The following is a 26,298-nucleotide window of genomic DNA, read 5'->3' on the forward strand; positions in this document are numbered from 1 at the left end:
ACCGTAGTAAAAGCATAAAAAGTCTGTATAAAACAGACCACTACAGGGTCACTACAGAGACGTTTTCAGTCAGACAGTAAAGGAATCACGTTGAAACACGTTGAAGCATCACACAAATATCACAGACATGGATTTTCCTCCCTATGTGTCTACATTTCATTGGACAGCAGGTAATCAGCGAGAGTTTGCACATCACACTCTGGAGCCCTCCATATGCACTAAGGTGATGATGAACCAGCTGATGCCTTTTTTCCCTCCTTTGCATTTGCCTTGAAAACCCGGGGCAGCCTTCTGCTTTAAGATGCCCTCCCCGGACCCGAGAAGTGGCCCAATCGCCCTCCTTTCTCAGTCACCTGATTCATGTACTGCCATTTTACACACAAGTTTGACTGATGAAAAAAAATCGGAATTGGTCCTATCGGCAACCCGAGCACAGAAAGTACACCCTTTTTGTGAGAAGATTAAAAAGACAGGGGGGGGGGGATCAGAAAAAAAAAAAAATCAAGAGAGGCTGAGGTTAGATGCAGCCAGCGCGGGGTGCTGTGCGGATCAGAGAGGTGCTTACGGTCGGATATCTGCATAGATTCACGGGAGAAACCGGGTGAAGAGGAGGAGAAAAGGGGAAAGGACAATGCTGTTTTATATCGTCTTTGATGAATGAGTTTTAGATATAGGGGATGCCGCATAGATTTGATTATAATCACCGGTAGTCTTTCGATTATTTCGGATTCAGCTCTCGTCCAGGCGCATCCCGCCGGCGTCTCACCCTTGTCAGCGGCTATTTCAGGGATACATTACAGCTTACTGTACATTGTCTTATATTATTATACTAAGCTGCTTTTGATGCAGGTCGGTCATTGATTTTTTTTTTTCATTGATCAGCTTTAAAAAAAAATAAAATAAAATTTAGGTTCATATTTGATTTCTGCAGCTGGATCATCCTGATGCCTTCGACTGAATTTTAAATGCTTCCCTGGATGTGACCGTCTTATGTTTAATTTGGCCGCCGCATGAATTCTCCCACCGGATCCTCGTCGGTGTACGCTGCTGCTGTCCTCCACCACCACCACCTCCTCCTCCTCCTCCTCCTCCTCCTGCTCAGACGGCCGATTCTCGCAGAGGGCACTACCCTCCTCCCTGCCGCTAAAGACATTTTGATCGCCCTCCCCGGTTCCCCCCACCCGGACTCGACCATCACTCCGCCTGCCTCCTCATCCGCCGCCACCACCTCCACAACCACCACCACCACCACCACCACCACCTCCTCCTCCTTCTCCGTAACATGTCGGGACAGTCTTTGACGGACCGGATCGCCGCCGCGCAGCACAGCATGACCGGGTCTGCCATCAGCAAAGCCGTCTGCAAGGCCACGACGCATGAAGTCAGCGGACCCAAGAAGAAACACCTTGACTGTAGGTTAAGCATACCATCACTGCTTACGCTATAGATAGCCTTGCATGCATGCATCAAAGCTACCAGCATCTTTCCTCACAAAGGATAGCTTGTATAAACAGCATCTATTATGCTTCCCCCCCACATCACCCCCCTCCTCTCTCACTCTCTCTCTCACTCTCTCATCCGGCCCGGTTGTGTTTGCAGCCTCTTTAATTAGGCACCATTACATTCCCTTAGATTACAATGTGATTTACGCAGCAAAGCATACACTACAATGTATGTGTCCATTAATGCAAGCAGTAAATTTTAATATAAGGCGAGGGGGCAAACAGCCAGGCACTATCTGTGCATGTCATTCAGGGGAAATAGGCCACTCTGGTAAAGGCTAATCATATTGCAACCAGCCGCTTTACACTGTAGGCCTATCCATTATTAACGCCACTATCAGCAGCAGCACTATTATCCTCTGGAGACGCTTCCATACAGAATGTGCGTTATATTTGTGCAGCATCACCAACATTTTCTCCCCATTTTCTGTTTTCAAGTTCACTGTCATGTCCTCTGCTGCATTATTATCATTAATGAATGTGTTGGTGCTGTCAGTCCTGAGGTGCTGGAGGCAGGGAGTCAGTGAGTGTGTACTGTAGCTCTGCTGGTGGGTGTTACAATGAAGCTTTTTTTTTTTTTTTTTGGTGTCAGTACAGATTCCCTATCTCCACATTGTGCTAATTACCTGCAGCAATTATGTACACAGAGAGGAGGATTCCTCACATGTAGATTTTACCAGCGATTATTAGGTTAGGTGGCTTTTCTGCCTCACTATAATTACTTGACATGATCAATAGAGAGCACAGGGTAATCAATGGTACTGCCAGTCAGGCTCACGGGCAAGTCAGGCTCAGACAGACACACAGACAGGCAGGCAAATAGCAAGATGGCTAATCAAGAGGAAACATGGATAAATCAGTCTGAGAGAAAACAGTGAGGCAGGTAGCCAAACAGCCTGAGAGTCAGTCATCTAGCTACACGCCCCAGCCAGTCAGCCGGCAAGTTTGGCAGCGGATTAGTCGGTTATGTCCACAGCAGAGGTGACACTGGGAATTCTGAGCTCCCTCGCAAGATGTGCCACTGGGCGCTTCAACACAATACGTCTAAATCAGGGGCTGTATCACTTTGCCGGACATTAAAAAAAAAGGGCCACTAAAGCAGAAAATACCCAGTGGGGGGTGTTCTAAAAAGGTTCAGAGGCAAGTTTGTGTGTGCATTTATGAGGAAAAAAAGCCATTCAGTGACTCTTGAATTGCAGCATTGGGTAATCATTGCTACTTTGATTTCACACAAATCTCCTTATCTTGATGGTAACCACCATTAAAGGCTAATGATTAAGGTTTTCAGTGGTATTACTGCTGTAGCCATCTGTGAGGCTTGTGTTTTACATGTTGGCTGGAAACCCCTGGTGCAGACAGAAACTGGAGGATTTCTAGAGTACACTGACTGTTGACTTAATTTCTGAGGAAACTCAAGCCAATTGATGATTCCAAATAAAGTACTGTTATGAGTGCTAGAGACAGATGGCCTAATGATAATAAGATAAAGTGTGTCAAGACGTTAGCACTATTGTTGGTTTATTACTCCCAAAGCTGTGTTTTTTAAGACCATATTACCCCTGCAGTTATTAAATAGTAGAAGGTCGCCCACCTTCCTCACCTGCCCTGAGTGAGAAACTAGTGAATGTCACTCAACTCAAGGGTGAAAGCAGATATTCTGAAAATAGAACTGGTGCATTTACATGACAAATTCTCATCTGTCGGATTGGTGATAAAACGGTTTATACCGCCGCTCTCAAGGACAATGATGTTTCTCTCAGAGCTGGTCCGTTTATTGTTGGTTGGAGGTGGTTACATGAGGCATTTTCTGTTCTGACCCAGCTCTTACTCTGATCATTTGTGGAATAAAAAAGCTCCCTACCAAAGTAGAAACTGTAGTTGGCTCAATTCACCCCCCCCCCCTTGGAAGCTTGCATTGAATTTTTTGTTGAATGAGTGTTTTGTACTTGAGCTATTCAGATGCAGCTGTTCTAATAGACACAGCTAGCTTCCACAATAAAACACTCTCCGTTTCCTGTTCAAGGGCCTCTCCTCGCTACCCAGGACATGATATGACATATGCAGTTCTCTCTCTGGCATTTACGCAGAGTAGACACTGCAATTTTAAGGTTAGGGAAGGGCACGGGGAGAAAGTTTGTTTGTAATCAGGACAGTGGCTCCAATCCCTTGACTGTCTGGGAGGACCTTGGTTGAGGAAGTGAATAAAAAATGCAAAGAAAAGGCAATGAACTCTACAGCCCTCAGGAACTCCTGATGAGTCAGCTGTACAAGACTGTGGGTCAATGTCAGGTCTGAGGGTTCAGGTTCGTGTGACCAATGCTCTCTTTGTGCAACTCACCCACACCACCAATTGATTTAAGTCTTTTCTTATTCAACTTGCCTGTTTAAATAGTGTCATAAAGTGGCAGGTACTTTGAGGTAATAAAAGGTTTTGTAAAAACCCTCAGCACGATTTACTCCAGCAAACTGAACAAAATCAATGTGGGTGACAGAGTAAAGTGAAAGCAGGACTTCTGTTCCAGAGGTAAGAAAACCTTACTCAAAATCCCACTGACATTTGTAATGATGCTAATAACCAAAAAAAAAAAAAAAAAAAAAAGAGTCTTTCTCTTCAATATGTGGTGTGGCTCGTTTCGTATGCTGACACAAGGACGGTCATTTTTTTGGATACTAATCTAATATCCTTGTTTATCTTGCATTTAATAAGCACTGTTGTCCGTGAGACCAAGGCTCGACAGAAGAGAAGAGTCTAGAGTTGAAGGGTCATGGTTTGGAGGACAGAGAAGCATGTGGTGTAGAATTTTTTTTACAAATAAAACATTGAAAATTACAAGTAAAAGAGATTAGAGATAAGAAAAAATGTTCATGTGGTTATAAAGTTTCATGGGAGCTGTAGTTTTCTCTGTGCTCACAAAGTAATTGATCAACTGTTAAAATCATAATGGTTTTGATGTCTAATATTAATGACTGTAATGGAGGCTGATTTGTCACAGAATATGGAAAATATACCTCAAGAACACCCTCCATTTCTGCAGAGAGACAGATTAAAGAAATGTTCAGTGAGTGACTGAGCCACAGAAGCTAGTGGAACAGAGGCTAGCCTGAAGGTGACGTCATGACTTCGGAAGTCAGAAAAAACTCCCGTGAAAATTTACTACTGCAGCAGGACGAGCACTTAATGTCATTGTGACTTTGTTTCATCCATCTCCATAAAATTTGCCAAGGCTCCCTTATGAAGTCATTTTTCACAAAGTTTTAGCTGTTAGCTCCTCTGTCTAAAAACCTCCTCACTGTTGTGTCTAAACCAACGTTTGTGGACTCGTCTCATCTGTCGAGCCGTGATGTTTAGCCTGCCGAGGTCTGGGGATTAGGGGAAACAGTGTTTGCTAAATGTTGCTAAAACCATAAATATCAGATAAACAAAGATTTTAGCTACAGTCCTTATCTAACTATCAATCTGTTAGTTATTAGCATAACAACAATTGTCAGTGGTATTTTAAATGAGATCTTCTCACCGCTGGAACAGAACTTCGGGTTCCAGTTTCACATCACAAACTCTCTATGAGATTAAACAAACACAGATAATGAAACAGGGGTTAATGGCAAAGTTGCCCATCAGTGGGATTTACATTCATATTCACTGGTGTTAATCCAGATTTTCTGGAGTTTCTGTTTAGATCGGAAAGAAAGAATGCAGTGATTCTGGAATGGTTTACCTAATCTGAGAGGTTTGATAAATACAGACAACATTTCAATTACCTTTAAAATATACTAAGGCTGTTATTGATCCATCCTTGCACAGCACAGTGGAAAGAAAAGATGAATAGCTGTGCTTTTTTTCTCCAAATAAAGCACATGATAAATCAAATGCAGAGTTGGTTTTTGAAGCTGGTCAGGGTGAGCAAACCCCAGGTCTCATTGACATGTTTTATTTTTTTCCCATAGTGTCATGACCTTGACAGACTGGTTGGTGACATAAACGTCCAGTGTTGATTATTTACTACCCATAGCAAATGATGAGCATGACACACAGAGTAATGGGATTTCACTTTCACTAGGCAATATTCTGCATGGCTGAGATAGTAGAGGGTGGCAGTAGAAGCCAGATTTATCAGATGTAGAATAGTAATCAGGCCAAAAATGACCTTCTGCCCGGAAAGCACAGTCTGTTGTGTTTTTACGTGATTACTTTGGTTGCGTGTCCTAACTGCAGTAGCGACATACTGTAGATGTTTGCAAAATCAACAAAATGTGTTGATAATAATCACGAGCCTTTTGCTCCCTGGCAGCTACATTTATGGCCTTTCCGTCAAATTAAATAAAATAAGACACTGAGAAGAAGTTAAAATGACTCAGAGGCGGTCTGCCATGACAGGAATGCGCAAAATGAATGAGCATAAATGAACAACCCCCACACATTTACTCCCACATCTACTGTGTAATGACCTAAATTTGCAATTCTGTTTCAGGTCCTGAAAATTACAGCCTTTATCTAAAGCCAAGGTCTTAAAAGATCTTGAATAAAGTTTTTATTGCATTTTATAGTGAGTCTCTTTAGAGGAGAAATCCCTCCAGTCACACATGCTTTACAACACTAATATACTGTATACTAACTAGCACTACAAATGTCTTGAATTTAACTTTGTGACACCATGTTGTCATCTCATATTTTGTATTAATGTTTGCACACTGATACCCTAAAGCACATTTGTAATTGTGTTATTGCATGAAGTGTACTGCAGCTTATCAATAATCCCAGTTGGCAATCATACAGTCAATACTTCATTACATCCCCCTGGCTATCTACACATTCACATTTCAAAGAATAAATCCTCACTGATGTATTATCACCCAGAGGAGTACGTAGAGGTGAACACAGCACGACTGAAGAGGCTCTGTTATGTAGGTGCAACTGTATTCAGCAGAAGCATAAGTGCTTTACAATTACTCAGCTAATAGTAAATCTTTGAACCTGCAATAACTGATTTTCTGGGAAAACACCAACATATCATTGCCAAACAGTAGCTTAATTAAACACCCAGCAGTTACACTGCAACATTATTGTTCATTTGGAGTTGTGTTTCTGGCAGCCTGATGAATATAAGTCCAATATTCACTCTCATTTAGCTCTGTATTTGGTCTCGCCCAATTCCTGAGGGAAACGTGGATTTTTAGCAGCTAAATGTTCCACTATGTTAATCAGCTAGTTGCTTACTGCCATGTGGTGCTAGGTAGGTAATGTACAGTGCGGTTTTCAGAGCTTTTTTTGCTTTAAAAAACAAACAAACAAACAAACAAACAAAACAGCCGCTTGCTGAGACTGAAGACATTACTATGAGAACAGCGAGAGTGAATCAAAATAGTAAAGTTGAAACTGAAAAGCACTGAAACCTGCTATAAAGCTCTGTGAATGCAGATGCACACTGTAAATCAGTTTCTACACCTCTGTTCACTCAGTTTACTGCTACAAGGGAGCCCTTTTCAAATTACCACATTTTTAACTATTGTCATTTGATATATTGTTATAAAAATGTCAATTGTAGCCACTTACAACAGGCTATGCTAACAGCTCTGTGAGGCTTATGCAAAGTGGTGCTAAATGCTATCATCAGCATGCTATCAAGATACCAAGATAAACACTATTTCATATTGGTGAGCAATTAAACAGACAATAAATAAAATATTACAGCAGTCGTGAGGCTAGCCAGTTTACCTCTGGTGGCACTAGAGCAAACATTAAAAGGATCACCATCAACCCTGTCATCCATAAAGCCATGACGCTAGCATGACAAAAATAAATAAATAAATATGTGGCATGTTTACCTTACTAGCGTGTGCCCACTTTTGACAGGAAAAATTCATTAGTTGGAATCAATATGGTCCCATTAATTATCGAACCGGAGGGAAATTCATAAACAAACCATTAATGATGTGTAAAGCATGACTGAACGCCACCATTACCATGCACGGTTGTGATTTGAATGCCCTGACATTTAATTAGGAGGGACTTGGAAAAATACAAATTTCTCAGGATAAAAATAGAAATATAGAGCAGAGATGCCAGGGTTGTGGCCAGTTTTATGTATAGTCAAAGATCTACAGTGCTCAGGTGTTACACATTTCACTTCCCACTTCTGGATATTGGACATACACAGAACTTTGACTTATATTTGGCCTAAAATCAGGGGACTAAAAGTCATGAGGTTAATGCTGTAGAGTGAGAGTCTGACAGTCTGACTGCAGCGATGATTCACGGCAGTCAAAGCCGGATAAGTTGATGAAGACTATAATCAATATTGTTACAGTTATTACTGGCTGTGTTGTTGCCACCGAGGTTGTCACAGTCAAAAATAACACAAAGTAAAGATGAACAGGATTGAAAACATTAGCTGCGGTGACTTGCCGGTGCTTCGGGTGCCTTTGACATTCATTAAACATTTAACCGTGGTATCAGCTGGGACTTTTCTGTATCCAGCATGTCGGCGGGCACAGAAAACATCACACAGCTTTCAAATAAACCCTGATAACCTCTGATCCTGTGGAAGAAACAGACCGAAGATTTGCCTTAGAAAGAAGTTTTCTTTCAGTAACTCTGCACAGAAATTCTCTCTTTCAGTCTTTGAATACAAGTTCACTTCCTCTCACTCTCCCAGTGGCTCCTCTGGCTGCAACAGAGCCTTTTTTATTTTAGCTCCTTCACTTGTCATTGTAAGTAGCTTTTGTTCGCTGCTGTGCTGTTCTTTACCATCTGTTGTCGAATTCAAGTAAAACTGCTTCTCATCTTGATTTTTACATTATTTACTTATTTTTTTCATCAGATCTGATCAGATTTGAAATTTGCTATCTATCACTTTGTTCCAATGTTCCTCCACTACACAAGATACGTTAGCTGGGATCCTGTTCCTGGCTCAGGTTTAAATTAGGGAAAGATAGTGAGATGAATATAACTGGTGGTTAAACTGGCTGTACTTTTACTTTCTGAGTCACAGCTGAATAATTCACATTTATGGATTTGCAGAATGTGCAGTATACAATACAGTATATTCAACAGGACACATAAGAAGCACGTTTGCGCCATTTAAAGCTTGGTTCTAGGACTCAGTAAATCTTTGAGATTAAACAGATGCCGAACATACTTCACATTTTGATCTTTAGTCAAAATCCTTAAGGAATTTAGGGCATTGTTCGTACAGTCTGTGCCAGTTATACATTTACTGCTGCATTCTGAACCTTATTTTTTGTTGTTTTATTGTTAGAAACTTATTTCTCTGTCTTTAAAAGAAATTATCCTGTTTCTGTGTTCACTTGGTAGTTTTTTATTATAAACACACACATACACACACACACTCAGCCTGTCATTTGTTGGACCTTTTAAATCAGACACACAGCAGACCACTGAGCTGTTTTCCTTTTCAAATGTGTTCCACATTTGCTTTGAACTTGCAATTTACACTCCAGAAGCGACTGTCTCAGAGGGTAAACGTTAGGGTCAGGCCAGTTTTTTAGTCCATCACTGCTCACAAAAACACTCTGGATGAAAATTATAATTCATTATTCATCCTCAGTTTATTTATTTGAGGGTTTCTTTAAAAAAAAATTATGCATCCCTCGGGTTGATTGTGCTGGAATAGAATTGACCTTGTAATGTAACTTTCCATCTTCTGAGCTGATATTTTGTTGACATTTTGGTGGCGTAGGTAAGCCGCACTGTTGAATTACAGCCAAGGAATGGATTTTCTGATACAGTAGCCCTGGTTCTGATTCATCTGTCTATACAGTCTCTGCCATTAAATGATCATTTGTTCATTGATTTGTGTGCTGATATTGAGTGAGTCAAAATTAATGCACCGGTCGATATGACTTCATGCATTGATTAAACCTGTGAGCTCCCTAAGGTTATAAATTATAACTTTGGCATGTGGCTGGTGCTTTTATTCACAGTGACTTATCATTAGTGAACAGGCTGAGTTTGAGTTTAAGGACACAGTAGTAAAACCTGCAGCTTCACAAATGATCTCTAACCTAATTTTGCATGCTGTCTTTTTTTTCTGTCCTCCAGACCTGATCCACTGCACCAATGAGATGAACGTCAGCATCCCCCACCTGGCAGACACACTGCTGGAGCGTACAGCCAGCAACAGCTGGATAGTGGTTTTCAAAGCGCTCATCACCACACACCACCTCATGATGTACGGCAACGAGGTGAGCCGAATACATCGATGCATGGGAGCCCAGAGTCATGAGTAAATAGTTTGTTTGGTTATCTGGAACTAGCAAGTTCAATCTATTGATATCAAAATAACAATAAGCTCTTTAAACCATTTTTAGCAGTGTTTTTTGATATTAGTAAAGGAATAAAAGTATGAGAAATAATTACAAGCCTGCTTACTCAGGTTTTCCACTCACATGAGCCATAAATGTGAGTTAAAGTCATAACTCAGTGAGGCAAGAGTAGCTCAGGTTTTTTGCTGTCACACATTTACTAATGGAAAAATCTGAAAGGCCAATAATCTACAGTACTTATTTAAGACAAATAAAATGAAAAATAGCAGTGATTTTGCTCTCTAAATCTGGGTGTTCTAGTTTATCTTGGATGAGTGAACACAATTATAAAGCACCAGGAACCTTACCCTCAAATTTAAAAAAATATTAGTTTATCCACCAAATGACTACAATAGATAATCTGTGAGTCGTTTATCAAGACAAAGTGCCAACATTTACTTCGACTAGCCTCTTAAATTTGAGGGTTTGTTTCTTTCTTTTCTGTTTCATTTAATTGTAAACTGAATGTCTTTGGGTTTTGGTTGACTGATCAGATAACACAGGCATTTTGAAGACCTTGTCTCCTGGGAACATGTGATGGGAATTTCTTCAGTATTTTTTGTCCTTTAATTGTTTTATAAACTGAACAATTTATCTATTAATGGATGTTCTTGAATACACTTGGATACACTCTTGAAATGGAGTTAATGAGAAGATGAAACAAAGACATCTAATGCTCTCTGAGAATCACACACAAACATGAGAGAGAGAGAGAGAGAGAGAGAGAGAGAGAGATACTGATGTGGACGTTTGCCAGTCGCCTAGCTCGAGTTATCGATCTGTCCAGAGGCTGACATTTCGCTCACCAGGTTGTAGCAATTTCTCTCCAACTCTTGCAGTGAGTTCCTTTGAAGCCCTATCTTCCATGTGTCCAACAAGGACTGATGAAGTATCCCGCTGACATTTCAATGGCCAGTGTGACAAATTGCCTCACTCCACCGCTCACACTACAAGAGCAACATCCAAAACATCAAACATGTTAAACGATGAGCGTCTCGGACTAGAAAGAGAGGCTGTGGCGGCGATTACCGCGGGCATGACGACCCTCTCAAAGTGTGCGTACAACAAAGCTTTTAGTGACACGAGTAGTGACATGGTGGTTTGAAAATTTGTCAGGGATGCTGAAACTGGCTTTGTGCCTGATCTGGCATTTTTCACCCCATCAGAAAAAACTATGTACTTTAAAGCACCATGACTTGGCATCTTTTGTTTCCTTAATGTGATGTATTTCCTTTTAAAACAGGAAGCTGGGAGGGGATCATTGACTACTCTAAGCCAATGGCTTGTTGAATTGATAGAGGGGGCATTCTGTAGCTTTGTTGGCTAGGGTTTTTTTTTTTTTTTAATGCTTGGGCATTTAAAGCTGAACAGGAAAGTCAGCACTTGATATTAAAACAAAGTGCATGTGTGCTGGTTGACCTGTTGCAACATGGCAACCAAACAAAAATACAGACGATGTTACAGATGAACACTGACAGGTTAGGGCAAAGACAGAAAAAGATTTTTGTGGTTTCAGTGAAGCACTGTCATTGCAAAACATACAAACAAAACTGCCGTTCTTCGGCTGCTGCATTAACAGAAAAGGACGCTAGTAAAGCTCCAACTCTACAAATGAACTCTTCACTTCGTGTGGCACACACACTGCCAGTGTGGACGTTACCTTGATATTGTCAGGGAGCAGTAACAGATAAGACACTAACTCTTCCCTCTCTTCTCTTCTTTTTCCATCAGAGATTGATGCAGTACCTTGCCTCCAGAAACACGCTCTTCAACCTCAACAACTTTCTAGATAAGGCTGCACTACAAGGTGATTTAATGCCATTTGGCTGTTTGTAAACTCAGCAGTGCTGTACGTCTAACAAAATGACTTTATGTCGGACTCTCCCCAGCTCTGTAACACTATCAATAAGCCTATTTCAAAGCCTATTTCAAAGGAAAGCTACCGCCCAAGATTGCAAAGCGACAGATAAATGCGTTCTTTGTTTGGTACAAGAAGCTGCTGAAAATGGGGAAAAACATCTTCAGCAACTTTGCGATTAAATATATTCAGATGTGAAAATGAATAAATAAATACATCTCAAGGTAATATGGTGCAAGGGGACAGTTTGACACAGTGGGAAAAGCAGATTGCTCACACAGAAGTTATTACACTTCATATGAAAAGGATTATGGTTTCTTAATCTGATTTGAAAGTAGGCCAAAGTGATCCGTCACTAACTGCAGTGCCTCACCCCCTGCTCCTCCCCAGGGTATAACATGTCAACTTTCATCAGACGCTACAGCCGCTACCTGAATGAAAAAGCCATGTCGTACAGACTAGCAGCGGTGGACTTCACCAAGATGAAGCGAGGGTAACGAGCACACACACTACTGACACACATGTCACATATATGAGTACGTAGGAGCATCATGGGTAATTTTAACAGAAAAGGATGTTAATGTTATTTTCCATCAGTTGGACCACCTGTATTTCTAATTTTACACACTACTTCAAGTATGTTAACAGATAAATGTAGTATTTTTTAAGTGAGCCTATGTAACTTTTTCTGAACAGCAGCCAACATGGCAGCAAGTTATGGGATAATGGCAAATGCTATAGTGGCAGAATCTCTGTGTGTATCAAACTGTGTTATTATTCCTTCCAAAGTTTACATAGTCTTGCTTTAAAATTAGATTATTTCTCTAATTCTGTATTTATTTTTTATTTATTTTTATTATTTTCACCTTGTTGGTTTTAAAAGCTTGTTAAGTCCTGTGTGTATGTGCATTTTGAATTCTTGTGCGTTACCAGGGCTGACGGCGTGATGCGCACCATGAACACAGAGAAGCTGATTAAGACTCTGCCTGTCATTCAGAACCAGCTGGATGCACTGCTGGATTTCCAGGTAAACAAAACTTAAATGCACAAACCCTGTTTCTAAAAGGCTGCAGCTCGATCTGATCTCAAACGGCATTTTGTTGCTTTCTTTCTGGATTCCCTCCAGCCTAACTCCAACGAGCTGACCAATGGAGTGATCAACACAGCTTTCATGTTGCTCTTTAAAGACTCCATACGGTTGTTCGCTGCTTACAATGAAGGGGTCATCAACATGCTGGGTAAGGTCGTCTCTTTTGAGGCCATGATGTATTTATGGAGTAATGTTCCTGGAACAAGGTGTCGAGGAACAAGGCTGTGACTCCACTCAATCCTTCTTTAGGCGGGAATCAATTTTTCCTTCTACTGTCTCTCAAAGTTCAATTAAAGACTATAAAAATCACCTCTTTTCCTCGAATTAATTATTAAGCCAGCGAGGGGGAACAGACCATCAGGCTCTTTTCTGTGAAGTTCATTAAATGATTCATTACTTAATTGACCTGATCTATATAGTAACTGGGAGTCAATGTAGAATTTATATCACCAGATGGCCAGGAGTATCAGGACAAATCAATATCAGGTTGATGTTTTTAGCAGTTTTTTGACTGTATATGCTTTTTAACATTATCATTTGACATGTCTTTGCACTAAAATATGTAACAATGAAGTACTTGTTGCCAGTGAACAAGTAAAATACATGCTTCTCTCTCTCTGATTCTGGTCTTCTGATACACAGAGAAATACTTTGACATGAAGAAGAACCAGTGCAAAGAAGCTTTGGAGATCTACAAGACCTTCCTCAACAGGATGACCAAACTGTCCGAGTTTCTCAAAGTGGCAGAGGTAATGTCTGTTCGTCCTGCTGGTCCTCCTCTACGCCGGAGGAGGAAGCACAGTTAAACACCACCAGAGAGGGCGGGAATATCTGTCTGGAGCAAAACTCAACGGTCTCCTCTCCTCTTGTTTTACATATATCAATATCTAGACGTTATTTTCTAATTTTTTACTTTAACCCACAACCAAAAAATGCACTTTAACCTGTTGAGATTTGCTCCAGACTTCTGTTAACCTTGGAATCTGATTTACGGTTGATATTTTCCCAACCGAAATCTGACCGTGGATCAGTTTCCAGGGGGCATTTTCTCCCTAATCTTCCAGTCTTTTTTTTGCCTCTAGATTTTCTCCTGTTTCTGTCCTTCTCTTTGCCCTGACCTGGGGAGGGGGTTACTCCGAGACAGTGATTAATGGCTGAGTTTTAGCCACTCAGAGAGCCACTCATGTAGAGCTTCCAGTTGAGGGATCCCTTCGCGTGCTGCCTGTTCACATGCCTGCACTGCATGCCCAAGCAAGCTCTTCTACCACTATCTCTGTCTCCTCTTCCTCTTATTTTATTTCCTCCCTTTTCTTAAAAAAAAACATGTTTTTCTTTATAATGGCTGTTATCCTGTTGCTGTTATCCTAACAGTTGCAGTACTTGCTAGGCTTCACAGTGAATACCAACAGTTTTATCCACTGCGTAGCTTTATCCCGTGCGCCATCTTCAAAGGCTTTCTCACTGCTTGGTTTCGTTCCCATTTGGAAGAAGGTTTGGGGTGCAGCCACTCGATCCAAAGAAAAAAAAACATAACAACAGACTAACGTTGACTTTAAGGACCCATTCATTTTACCTGTCTAACAAAATGTGTGTTTGTCTGTTTGTGTGTCATCTGTGTCCCTCCCTTCTCTTTCTGTTCAAAGTCAACATTAGTTGAGTGTCTTCCTTTTGGATGTTTCTTACCTCGCACAGTCATGTGACCTGTTGTCTGCCCTCTCTGCCCTGCCTGTTCAATCAGTCGGTGTGCTCAGCATTCATTTCAAACCAGTCTCCAGATCTCAGTGTGTGTGCGCGTGCGTGTACTTATAAGTGTATGTACATACAGTATACTGTATATATAGGTGTTTGTATGCGTGTGCATGTGCCCTCCTCCCCTCCTCCTCTGTTGTCTTTTATTTGTTTTCCTTTTCAGCCACTGCATGAAGTAATGAATGCTTGGGTTTGATTCTTCTTTCTCCCTCCTCCTCCTCCTCCTCCTCTTTCTCCTTTACATGCCTCTTCCCTTTTTTACTCTGTGGTCTGTTGGGTTTTTTTGGTTTACTCCTTGTTTTGTTATTACATTGGGTTTATTTTTATTTTGCCTCCCTCCTCCCTCCCTTACCCCTCCCTCCTTTTTTGTGACACAGCGAGTTGGGATAGATCAGGGCGACAGCCCCGATCTCACACAGGTCAGTCTACATCTCATCTCAATCAGTCAATCAACCAGTCAGTCACCCAGTATATAAATCCGTCAAGTCAATCTCATAATGCTTCGTTCTAAACGCTCCCGTTCCCTACTCACCCTACAGACCTGCCCACACTGCAGCTGCCCCGTCCTCTTCCTCTCTTCTTCACTCTCCTTGACTCCTCCGCTTTTTCTCCTTTTCAGTCTGAACAGTCTAGAATAGAGAGGAAACAGTAAATGAAGACCTGCAAACAGCCTTGAAGCATTTTTTTCACAATCTTTAAGCATTAGTCCAGGAATTTTATGGTTTTTTTCTCCTATCTGAATTTTCTGCAGAACAAATTTTGCTCCAAGGTAAGATTTTAAGATTCTGAAAGCAGCATTTATGCAGCTGACTAAAGTTTTTAGCCTCTTTTTTGCATATTTCTATTTTAGATGTCCATGACTGGGGCTTAGCATCTGTCTGAATTTTTCCAGCAGTCTGTCTGGCATTTTCCCAGTGTAAATATCAAGGCTTGTCTCTTGATTCAAAGGCTTATCATACAAATAAGTCAGCGCAGCTTCATGGAATAGGTTTTTGCCCATATAAGCAGTGTTCAAATCACTTTCCCTGAAAAGATTATGTCCCTTTGCATTAGCTGTGGGGAGAGCAGCGAATGGTTTTTATTAAATAGGTTTCTGCAAATATGACTTGGATAGGTGTACATAATGCCATCATAAGTACTGCATATCATGCTAAAGGCCTTAAATGCCACTTATCCTTTTTAGTGGACACATAATTGGATGTTTACAATATCACAAATCAGGCTAAAAAAAAGGAGAAGGGCTGACTTTTTAAATTACCTTTCATGTTTGTAGTGCTTATGAAGACCTTATATGCCCTTATTCAACAACATAGTGACCCATGCCTATACTGAGCTCTAGATATGTGTCTGTTTTACTTTTAAACTTTTAGCATATTCTAGATTTCTCTGAAGAAGGATATCCAGAATTCGCATTTTACTCTCTTTCCCCCTTAAAATAAGTATATGAGAAATCTTTTCTTTGCTTGTTGTGTTTGCATTGTGTTCTCTGGCGCTGAAATGTGAAGCTCTGGGTGAAAACCGTGGTATCACATGTTGTCAAAATGAACCCATCCATCCTTTTTGTTTTCCAAGAAAGAGTGCTGGCCAGCTGCCCAATGTGTATAACCTGGTTTTTCACCAGACGTTTACATTTCACTGAGTTAACTTCCTTGGCTTCCAGTGGGGGAAAAAATGATGCTCCTTTGTTTAGTTGCTTCCTAATCTTCAAACTAAATCAAAATAAATGCCCCATTAATGCGACTCTTAACCTTAAGTGGAATCCACGGGTTAACTCGTAATTTTTGGATTGTGATTTTCTTTATGTGTATGCGTGTGTAGGTGTGTGTTATGAGAGCGTTTGTGCACCGCTGGCGTCTGCATGGGCTCGTTAGATGGTTCAGAGATGTGTTTGTTGTGTTTCTCCTCTGGAGCCCCGCAGCGATGATGCTCTAATCTGTCCTGACCTGTCAGTCCTGCTGTGGACTCACTTGCATGATCCAAGGCTGATGTGTGCATGCTGGTCAACCAAACCTGATGAAACCAAATGCAAAAAAAAAAAAAAAAAAAAAAAAAAAGTACGAAGAGCTGTCGTAGAGTAGATAACAAATCTGAAGGTGATGTCCTAATTCTGCTGCTGCTTTGTGTGTGTGTGCGCGTATCTAAGCGTGTGAGATAAAAAAAAAAATGAGGAGGTGACGAGAGGGGAGTGAGAGAAAGCAGTGTGTCCCACTTTGTCTGCTCAGCTGTGGTTCTAATATTACCCCCCCACCTTCCCACCCCTTTAACCCCCCTTCCTCAGGCTCCCAGCTCTCTCCTGGAGGCTCTGGAGCAGCATCTAGCCTCTCTGGAGGGCAGGAAGCTCAAGGACCTCTCCACAGCCAGCAGGTATATTCAAATTAGAAAGAAGTTCCTTAAATTTGCTGCATACTTACTACTACTACTTTTCCATATGCTCTTCATATTAATATTACTATAGTACTACTTCTGCCACTACTACTGCTCTTAGAGTCAAGACATTTCACTTAAAATAAAAAAGGTTCATCTCATGGTGGGGCTACCGGTTAAGTCAGGGATCACCAAAGTTATGAGGCTTCATCGCCTGGGGACCATGAATGGCTGCTTAAAATGTCATGGCATCTTATATCTGTTGACACATTTTATTTGAAGCAAAGCTGGGGACCGACGGACCGTCACTGCCGTCCCTAGAGCCGTGCTGCTGGTGTGGCTCAAAAGTCCAGACTGAAATCTCTCCAAATCAGATTTGTTTCTCAAATCAGATCTTTCGGAGAGACTTTATTTACAAGTGATCAGATCAGATTTATGTGTCCAGACATCACCAGCCTGTCTGCATGGGTTGCTGCAGTAATGATGTAGATTCATTCTTGCATTCGGATTGAGACTCATTTGTTGAGATCCATCACATCACCTCAAAATGTGGTTTGAAATGCGATTCCTATTTCATGTGTTTTTTGTTGTTGTCCTGACTTTCTAAAATCAATGTAGATACAGTCTGGATATGTCAACAACATCAACAGATTTGGGCTGGCAGTGTGAGCAAGGCCTTAATGACTATCAGATGGATTACATTTAAATTTTGTACAAACATTCATGGTCCCCAGAGGTCCCCAGAATCACTGTGACTTTGGTGATGCCCTGACTGTTCCTCCACAGCCACCACGAGGTTCACATTTGTGGATTTGTGTAAAGTGTCTCAACAACTATTGGAAAGATTACATTTCACTTTGATGCAGACTTTCATGTTTTTCAGGGATTTACAAGATTGCTTGACTTTTTATGTAGTGCAGTTATTAAGTCCAAAACTCTCCATTAATTTGATTAATCAATGAGTTTGGATTTTTTTTTTTACAACAAGCGTTACAGCCTCACAAAGTGTGACTTAGTTTTGTAAAAGTCAAGGTTAAGGTTACAAAGCACAATACAGTGCAACTCAGAGAGCAACAACAAACAAAACAAAAGCAATATAGTGACTGTATAAATTCTGCAGGCTTTGCAAAAACATGTTTCTGTATGTGTGTGTGTGTCACCTTAAGATCCAGCACCTTGTCCAGTGCAGTGTCCTCTCTCTCCAGCACTGGGATCTCTCTCAGCCGTATGGACGACAAGACAGAGGACAACAGGCTGCAGCAACACAAGGCGAGACATTTGCATTTTTTAACATTTAAAAATGTCATAACATCCGTACACATGTAAAGTAGCTAGCTGTAGACAGCTAACACCACATAACAATGCTGTCCAGAATAAATCTACGATATGATTATTCCCAGTACACATACAGTGCATTTTTACAAATCAACTACTTGTATGTGAGGAAACACATTGAAATTTCTGTAGCCTGTATGAACACAATAGTACCTTAAGTCCCTTTTCATCCTCCTCGCTGTTGTTGAAGTTGAATGAACAAGTGCATTAATCCTGCAGTACAGTGAAATACAACGTCTGTCTCTGGCTGCTGGCCCACAGTGTACAGAGCTGCCCTGAGAATAGAAATGAACTCAATCTAAATACCTTCTGCAGTGAATTTTTCAGGCGAATAAAGAAGCATGAAGGGCAGTCCATTTTTCTTGAAAAGGCACAGAGAATGGAAATATTTATGTCTATGCTACTTAATATGAGAGATAATTATTATCAGTTTTTAGTTTTTCCAGAGGAGGTTAACATTCTTCATGAAGCTCAATCATTTTCTCTTGATGTTTTCCATGCAGGAGGACGGTCATAAGGTGATTGACATTCAGACACCCAATGTGTCACCCAGCACCCAGTCAGTGGGCAGTGCCAACAGCAGCGGAGGAGCCACAGATCTCTTCTCCAACTCACCCATCGTACCCGTCAACAACCAGTGAGTCTGTAGTCCCAACGCAGTGTAAAAGCTGAGAAAAATGCAACTGAGGAAAAGTCTTTTTGTAGAAAGTGAAGAGTTTGTTTTTGTTACAGTTTGTCTTGTTTTCTGTTTTGTCTGCAAACCCTATCCTTTATCCCAGACCTTTTGCCTGTCTGTCAGTGTAAATCAAAAAATTTTTAAACTGACTTTTCTGGTTACATAAAAATAAAATGAGAAACACAACTGCGCTCTCCTCTCCATTTTCCTTCCTGCAGTGTGCCAAACCTGACCAGTGAGCTGTTCACCCTGCAGCCAAACTTCACCCCCATCCAGACCACACACACTGTGCCCAACAATAACAATGCCTGGGGAGGTAGGACTCACATACTCAACCAAACACACATATAATCATACAAACATACAATGAAGCGTGCAAATAAATGCTCACTCACACACACTCACAGCTCAGAGCTGGATGAGCTGTGACGGTGAAGCCCAGTTGCTTCGTGCTCGACTCAATTCCCCTCTTTTCTCCTCTGTGTTACCATGGTAACCGTTGGATGTCAGGTGACCTGCTGAAGCCAGCCCCACCAACTCAAATTCACAGCCCAGGAGCCCCATTGCACTCTGGGAAAATGCTGCCCAATGATTTGGATTCATCATTAGCCAACCTAGTTGGTAGTGAGTATACAGTGTCTCCCCACATATCCAGTCATCACTTCCGTTTTTCTTTCCTGTTACTTTTCCCGTTCTGTGTCTTCCTTCCTTTCAGCTGTTGTCATGTTTGTGTTTTTCCTCCTCTCAGACCTGCAGTTTGGAGGGACGCCAGCTAAAAAGTGAGTGGGTTTTCCTGACATCTTAAACTGAGCCCAGAGCAAAAGACTGCTGTCTATTCGGTTTTATCACCGTTCAATCTCACATAATGAGTCATGATTTTCAATTTCTTATTTTGTCCGCGTGCGTCAGGCCGGAGCTCCAGTGGAGTCAGCTGGTAGAGAAGAAGCCAACAGGAGGGAGCGGCTGGCAGTCAAAGACCATGTGCACCAGCACCAACTGGACTCACACCACCCATCCCATGGCACCTGCACCCATGCCCGTCCCTCAGATGGTAAATTAAAAGCTATATTCACATGTACATCACATTCAGGTTTTGTGTTTTTAATGGGTCAGAGTGTCTACAGGTACATGTGTACATCCTCCTCCACAAGTGTTTTCACCAATATTGGTTAATCAGACGGGCACAGGCATGTACAGACTTGACTGACAGCTAACTACTTCTCCTGGTAGTCAAGAGCAAGCCAATTGACGTCAGTATCACCTGATCGTGCAGCTTATGCTGACTTGAATCAACGGCTCTGCGCAGCTCAGAAAATTCCACAAGACAGCAGCGTAAACAGCGTAAATTATAAACCTGAGATATTTCACACAGGCTTGTTGCAGCAGGATCCAAATGGAAAAGCTACTGTAGTGTCTCTGCCAATTCATAAAAGCAGTGAAAAATGACAGTTTAAGTTTCCCACAGCGTCTCCACTACCTTCCTCTGTTTGGCTATCAGCTGGTGGAGATTCAGCGTCATACTCGCCACCTCATATGCCACCTGTACTCCTTATAAGCTGGTTTTTCTGCCCTTGCCTTGTCATGTACGACTGCAGATTACTCTTACAGTTAATTTTTCGATTAAGTGATTACTCACGTAAAAAAAATAGTGAAAAATGTCATATTGAAACTGCTTGTTTTGTCAGACCAAGACTCCAAAACCTAAAGATGCTCTGGCAGAAATGTAATCTATCGTTTTGTCAGTGAAGTCAGTTTCTAAAAATGACACCACGTCTCATTCTGGATTGAGATTCATCAAATATACCTGTTAGCCAAATGTAACTCTGAGCTGCAGTCGGGGCTTTTGAAGGAGCTCCCAAATGTGCCCCTGTCCTTTGTGCTCCACTCTAATTATCTACACGTCTCTTCCATTCAATCTGGTTCCATCTTTTAATTTTCGACTGATTGACCTCTCGACTCAAACCGCTCATTTATTCAGCAAATGGCTCAGAAAGCCGGTGTCACGACTTGAATAGAAAGCAGAGGCAATTGGAACATGAGGAATGGGCTGAAGGTCTGGTTTATCTCTGCCTATTTGGAGAATAGCCACGAGCACAGCTTTTATTGGTTTATACAGATCTGCATTAAAAACTATTACTTCTTCTCTCCCTTTTTTGTAACTATCCACAGAATGGGATGATCTATACTGGCTATGTGAGTACCTTTTTATTCACTTCACCTCACCCTCACCCTTCTTTTTGCACCTGATTTCATCCTGTTTCCTTGCTTTGCTTTTTTTAACACCCTCGCTTATTGTGCTGCCTTGGCATTGCTGTTTCATCCCCGGTGGTTATTACGAGCTGTCAATCTACTACCTCAGTTCAGCTGTATTAAATGTTGCACCCTTTTTTTGTTGCTCAGGATTAGGTGTTGTGCTCGAAGCAAACAAATGCAAATGTTTAAGAAAGTAAAAACATTTCTGTCTTTATTTGGGAGTGATCTTTGACAGGCTAGACATGAGGCCGACAGTATCAGGATTAGGTTTGTAACCGTTATTTAAGGCAAGATGGTGATTTACCGTGTTTGTCTCTAAAGGCTCCAGCACCAGTGGCTTTTCCTATGACGACACCCCAAGTGCCTGTGTATGGAATGGTAAAGAACAACCCTCTGGTCTAAATCTTTCATTAATACACTGCTGGCATTGGTCTAATTTAAACCCACATTATGCCGTTTATTCCCCCACCTCTCTCCACCTGTACGTACCTGTCGCCTCACCAGCTCCCTCCTCAGATGAGTCATCAGATGGGGGGCGTTCCCATGATGCCCCCACAGCCTGTCATGTACAACCAGCCTGTCCTGAGACCTACCAATCCCTTTGGACCCATCCCGGGGACACAGGTAAAACAAACAAACACACACACACACACAAATGAGTTTATGTGCCACATAGTTGAGGGAATAGTTTGACATTATGGAAAAATGCTCATTTGCTGTCTTGCCACTAGTTAGATAAAAAGATTAATATCACTCTAGTGTCTGTCTGTTGAATACACTGTAAGGTTTTTTTGCACTGATTAAACAAATGAGATACACACTGTTAATTAGTGAACTTTAGAGATGCTGGCAGGTGGACTTTGTTATCTTCAGATTGAGCCATGCCAGCTGTTGGTGGGTTTTGTTTAGTTTTCTTAATCCCACACGAGTGTCTTATTTTAATTGATCTAGTACTACACTTTTTAACAGAACAGCTACAAGAGTTTAACAGTAGAAAAATATATATTTATATGTATTTGACATGAGACATTGTTATCACAGAAACAGACCTCAAGCTTCCTGTTTGACTTGAACACGCTCTTGACCAATCTATTTTTTCAGGAAATCAGTTTATCGCCCAGTAAATGTAGATACGCTTCATAGGAAATAAAGAGGGTTATAGCAGATTATCTCTGGGTCATTGAATGCTTTTCTGGGAAACTTTCTAACAAATTAATTAATGTAATCTAAAAATGACTGAGATGCATTGGACATCCTAAATTAATATAAAATACAAATGCTCAAGAACAACCACAAGGCAGGAATTTTCCTTCAACACAAACACATCTGTGCTTCATGTTTGCAAGTCCTCCAGAATAACCGTTGCATTCATTCATAGTTAGCTTGATGATCGATAAGCAATGCTCAAGCTGGTGGACCCTGGAATGAATCATGTCGTCAGAATAATTCAAAATTGACCAGTGTGGAAAAAAAAAAGTGTTTTTCTACTGTGAATAATCACCGTTGGTACAGCTACAAGACTCTCAGTAGAATAAACAATCAAGTGTATTTTGACCAATTATTCAAAACATAACAGAGAAATATAATTGCTTACTGAGCACTCACGCCCCAGAGAAGCAGTTTTTCTTGGCACTGCGGCAGGTAATATGCTTGTCAATAGATGCCTGAACACTTGATGAGGTGTTTTGTTGAACTAAATTACTCTCCATTCTCACCCCGTCCTCTGCAGATGCACTTCATGTAGGGATGATGATGTAACCATGGCAGCAAAGCTGAAAGAGAGAAGGCGAGAGGAAAGAGATGAAGAGAAAGAGTCAAAGAAAAACAAATCCAGAACCAAATCCAGTGCAGGAAGAAGAAAAGACCAGGACAGAGAGGAGAAAGGGAGGGGAGAGGAAGAAGGAGAGAGGACCAGAAGACGGATAAAGGATGAAATGCTGATGTCTGTTTCTGTGTCGCCTGACCCTCTAATCTCCTCTCCTCTCTCCATGCGGCTACTGATCTCTCTGTCTTTGAATCTATAATGCCGGGGCGCCAGAGGCTCTGCATCAGTCCCACTCATGTTCTGTTTGATTTGCCAGTTTAGACGGCGAATATGACCTGTGATGACGCTACAAAGACTGACAACTCTATGGAAGCGCAGAGGCTTCCTGACCTCTTCATCCGAGACAGTTTCCTGTACAAAAACTTACTCACTTCCCTCTCCATCCACGACTGAATCAAACTCGGGAGGACGCACGTCTCTTTCTCTGATTGGATCGTTTGCTGGCACTTTACTCTATGTGAACTTTGCCAAGGGCGTACGTCTGTGTAGGTGATTTTTAGCATCGTGTTCAGATTGGTTCCCGGTTGCGCATCATCCATCACCTGATGTCAGAAGTGATCGATTTGAATGCGTGTGTGCGTGTCCCTTTTTCTACATTTCAGTGTGCTGCATCAACATTACTGTTTGAGTGTTTTTATGAGCTCCATTTGTTCTTAATTGCCAACTTCACATCGAGAATCCGGTGTGGAACGATAATTTGCGGGCACGCTTGTGTGCGGTATGTGTGTGTGTGGATGGACATAGCTGTGTAGGGTATGTACTGTATGTGTTTCTCTTTTGGTACCTGATGTCATTACTGTGTTGCCAGGTACCAATGTGTTACTGCACTGGAACTAACTGATGAAAGCACTGAGCCACACCCGGGCATCGCATTTGGATGTAAAACAAACCTCGTACACTAACTTTGCTACTTGGGGACGTGCTGTACACACTGTACACTGTATTTTGTTCTTTTTTTTCCTCCTCTACAGCTGTGCAATATCATGCAACCTTGTCACTGTCTTCTCCACCCATCTGTAACCTGTTTAGAAGCTGTTTCCTGCTGTAGTGTTGTACCTCTTGTGTGTCCACATTAGGTTTCTGTACAGAATGTTTTGTTTTTCCCTTTTAATGTGTTGCGTTTCACCCGTACTGCTCTTAAAGTAGTGAAAAATGCACTGAGAGCCAAATTAGAGTCGTGACTGGATATTAGTAAGGAGGCTGGTCTAACCCCCAACTGTTCGATGTCCTCCCTGTCCTGAGCATTAGTCCTGTCCAAAATTAGTCTCTTGTGAAGTCCTTTACACTCTAGAAAAACTGGATAAGGGTAATTACCGCAGCAGATGTCTCACCTCCACTTGGAGGGCATAAAAGATATTGCTAACACAGAGATAGGCTCATTAATGCAGTGTTAACATTTGTGGACAGGATAGATAAAGGTCAGTCGGAGGAGTCAAATGAGGACCAGACCGTCGGAAAGCAACTGAGCGTAATGGCTGTCGATCATGACCCTAGTAATGCCTGCAGTGACGACATACAGATTAATTCAGTCAGCCAGAGGCGGAGAGGCTTTAATGAGACGTTAAATGTTAATGTGGCTTTTCTGGCAGATCCAAGGTCAAGTCGGACCCACAGACAATATATAGATATATATATATATATGAATATATATACAGCACAAACCTTCAAAGAGGGGACAATGCTCTGCTGCACAAAAACCTAAAATCATTGCTGGGATGTACAGTTGAAAGGGGCAATAATCGATTGGGGATGAAGTCGTTTTCTATTGATTGTGTCTGTTCTATGTACATGTACTGTACGTGTGTTTGTGTGCACATGCCTTCCCATAGAGATAAACAGGGTCATGTTCCTCTGTTAGAGATGAAAGGTCTCTGGCGAGCCGGTAGCGTGTACTAACTTAGCAGTGAGTGTTATTGTGACCGTGTCTCAGTCTGTACAATACAATGTCAATTTAAGGCGGCTCGAGGATCACTCATCTGCTGAAAAACGCAAAAAAAAAACAAACAAAAAAAAAACAAACAAAAAAAGCCCTGAGTCGTCTGTCCTGGAATCTCAAAGTGAATTTAAGGCGAACATCTCTTGACAGCTGGAGCTGTGCAGGGTGGTGGTTTCTAACAGAATCACGTCGTCATGATTCATCTTTGAACTGTAACTGCTGGCTTCGTGAAAAATCAGTCTCCCCCTGTACCTGCAGCTACGACTCTACTACCAGCGGAGAGAGACTTCTGTGTTAGGAATCATCTCCAAGCAAACAGATATTCCCTGAGGTTCCCACATAACAGGCCAGCTGACATTTGGATATCTCCTTTGGAAAATTGTTGTTTCACTCTTCCCCATTATTCCTTGTTCCGGTGGTTTGTCTTTCTCTGTCAGCTGAATGCTCTTTTCATTGTGCACTTCATTCCCACGACGCAGCTCGATCCATCCTGGGCCAACCTCTGACTGTTACTGTGTCCTCTGTATATAGGTAATGCCGTTCATGTGTTTTTAGACGTGCTCTCTCTGTAAAGTGATTGAAGCCCCATTGGATGACGTTACCGTACGTGGGACAATTTATTGCTGTATCTGTGTTTGAATGGTTGTATTTTGAAGGTGTCATCATCCAGGGATGGGTGGGGGTGGGTGGGGTTGATGTTTGTGATGTTTGTGTCCATCTTGAGGAGGAAGGGGGTGGGTTCAGGGGGTGGGTTCAGGGGTAACTATCACAACTGGTCTATACCAAGAGTGTCTTCATCAAGGAAGTGGACAGGACAGGGTCTGTCCTCTTCGAAAACAGGAACATTTTTTTGCACCAAAGTCATCATCAAAGCGCAGCTTCTTCTTATTCAAGGTCACAACGGATGGATGATATCAGAACTCAAAAGGATTTTTTCGTTCTTTTATTTTTAGAGACAAAGAAACTGTCCTTTTTTTGCATGATTAAGTGTCGTCTTTTTATTGGCTTGTGTGCCCGGTAAAAGCATGACCATTGTGTGAATTCTCACTTACCGGTGTGTTTGGAAAATGTTACGGAAATTTCTCCATGAGATTTTTTACTTACCTCTTGACATGAACATTCATTGACATTCATAATCAACTGTTTTACAATGTAGGGTCTGTAACTGTTTGAAGGCTGCCTCGCATGCAGAAATGCAACTTGCAAGTAACCCATCAAACTTCAAACCCAGTTACCATAACGGCATCTTTGTAAAACACCATGGATGTCAATACCAGTTATCACCTAGCTAGCTAGACATTGCAGTCTTGTAAAATCGCTCTTTATTAAAGCGTTGCTATTTTCAATACGTGTGTTTGAATGCTTGCTCCTTTTTCATACTACGCCAG

General features: G+C 41.6%; 2 protein-coding genes across 5 annotated transcripts in view; one reads left to right on the forward strand and one right to left on the reverse strand.

The window, feature by feature from the left end:
* On the forward strand, window positions 1–26,258 carry LOC108893207 (phosphatidylinositol-binding clathrin assembly protein). 2 transcript variants are annotated; one of them, XM_018691069.2, is made up of 19 exons: window positions 1–1,412; window positions 9,562–9,704; window positions 11,556–11,631; window positions 12,073–12,175; window positions 12,616–12,709; window positions 12,809–12,920; window positions 13,415–13,521; window positions 14,899–14,940; window positions 16,800–16,885; window positions 18,052–18,154; window positions 18,724–18,857; window positions 19,115–19,212; window positions 19,407–19,520; window positions 19,645–19,675; window positions 19,806–19,947; window positions 21,066–21,089; window positions 21,471–21,527; window positions 21,654–21,773; window positions 22,879–26,258. In XM_018691069.2, exons 1-19 carry the CDS (start codon window positions 1,283–1,285, stop codon window positions 22,891–22,893), a joined length of 1,731 nt encoding a protein of 576 aa, XP_018546585.1. In that variant the 5' UTR covers window positions 1–1,282; the 3' UTR covers window positions 22,894–26,258. The 2 variants fall into 2 exon arrangements, with proteins under 2 accessions (XP_018546585.1, XP_018546586.1); XM_018691070.2 differs by lacking the exon at window positions 14,899–14,940 and having other exon boundaries at window positions 4–1,412.
* Window positions 21,661–26,298, reverse strand: part of LOC108893208 (RNA-binding protein 4) — a 13,390-nt gene continuing 8,752 nt past the window's right edge. The window contains exons 10-11 of one of the 3 annotated variants that reach the window (XR_007815314.1): window positions 22,865–22,921; window positions 21,661–21,748 (exon numbers count right to left, since the gene is read on the reverse strand). The gene's annotated coding sequence lies outside the window, so the exon portion shown is untranslated. Of the gene's footprint in view, window positions 21,749–22,774; window positions 22,922–26,298 lie in introns of those variants that run through there. The other 2 variants (XR_001962617.2, XR_001962618.2) reach the window with 2 other exon arrangements.

This window comes from Lates calcarifer, linkage group LG20, assembly GCF_001640805.2.
Source record: "Lates calcarifer isolate ASB-BC8 linkage group LG20, TLL_Latcal_v3, whole genome shotgun sequence".
In the NCBI taxonomy this organism is placed as follows: domain Eukaryota; kingdom Metazoa; phylum Chordata; class Actinopteri; family Centropomidae; genus Lates; species Lates calcarifer.

Coding starts and splice junctions, on each gene's coding strand:
- LOC108893207 (XM_018691069.2), top strand. CDS start 1,283: ATGTCGGGACAGTCTTTGACGGACCGGATCGCCGCCGCGCAGCACAGC. Junction 16,886..18,051: donor GACCTCTCCACAGCCAGCAG/GTATATTCAAAT, acceptor TGTCACCTTAAG/ATCCAGCACCTTGTCCAGTG. Junction 19,521..19,644: donor ATTAGCCAACCTAGTTGGTA/GTGAGTATACAG, acceptor TCCTCCTCTCAG/ACCTGCAGTTTGGAGGGACG.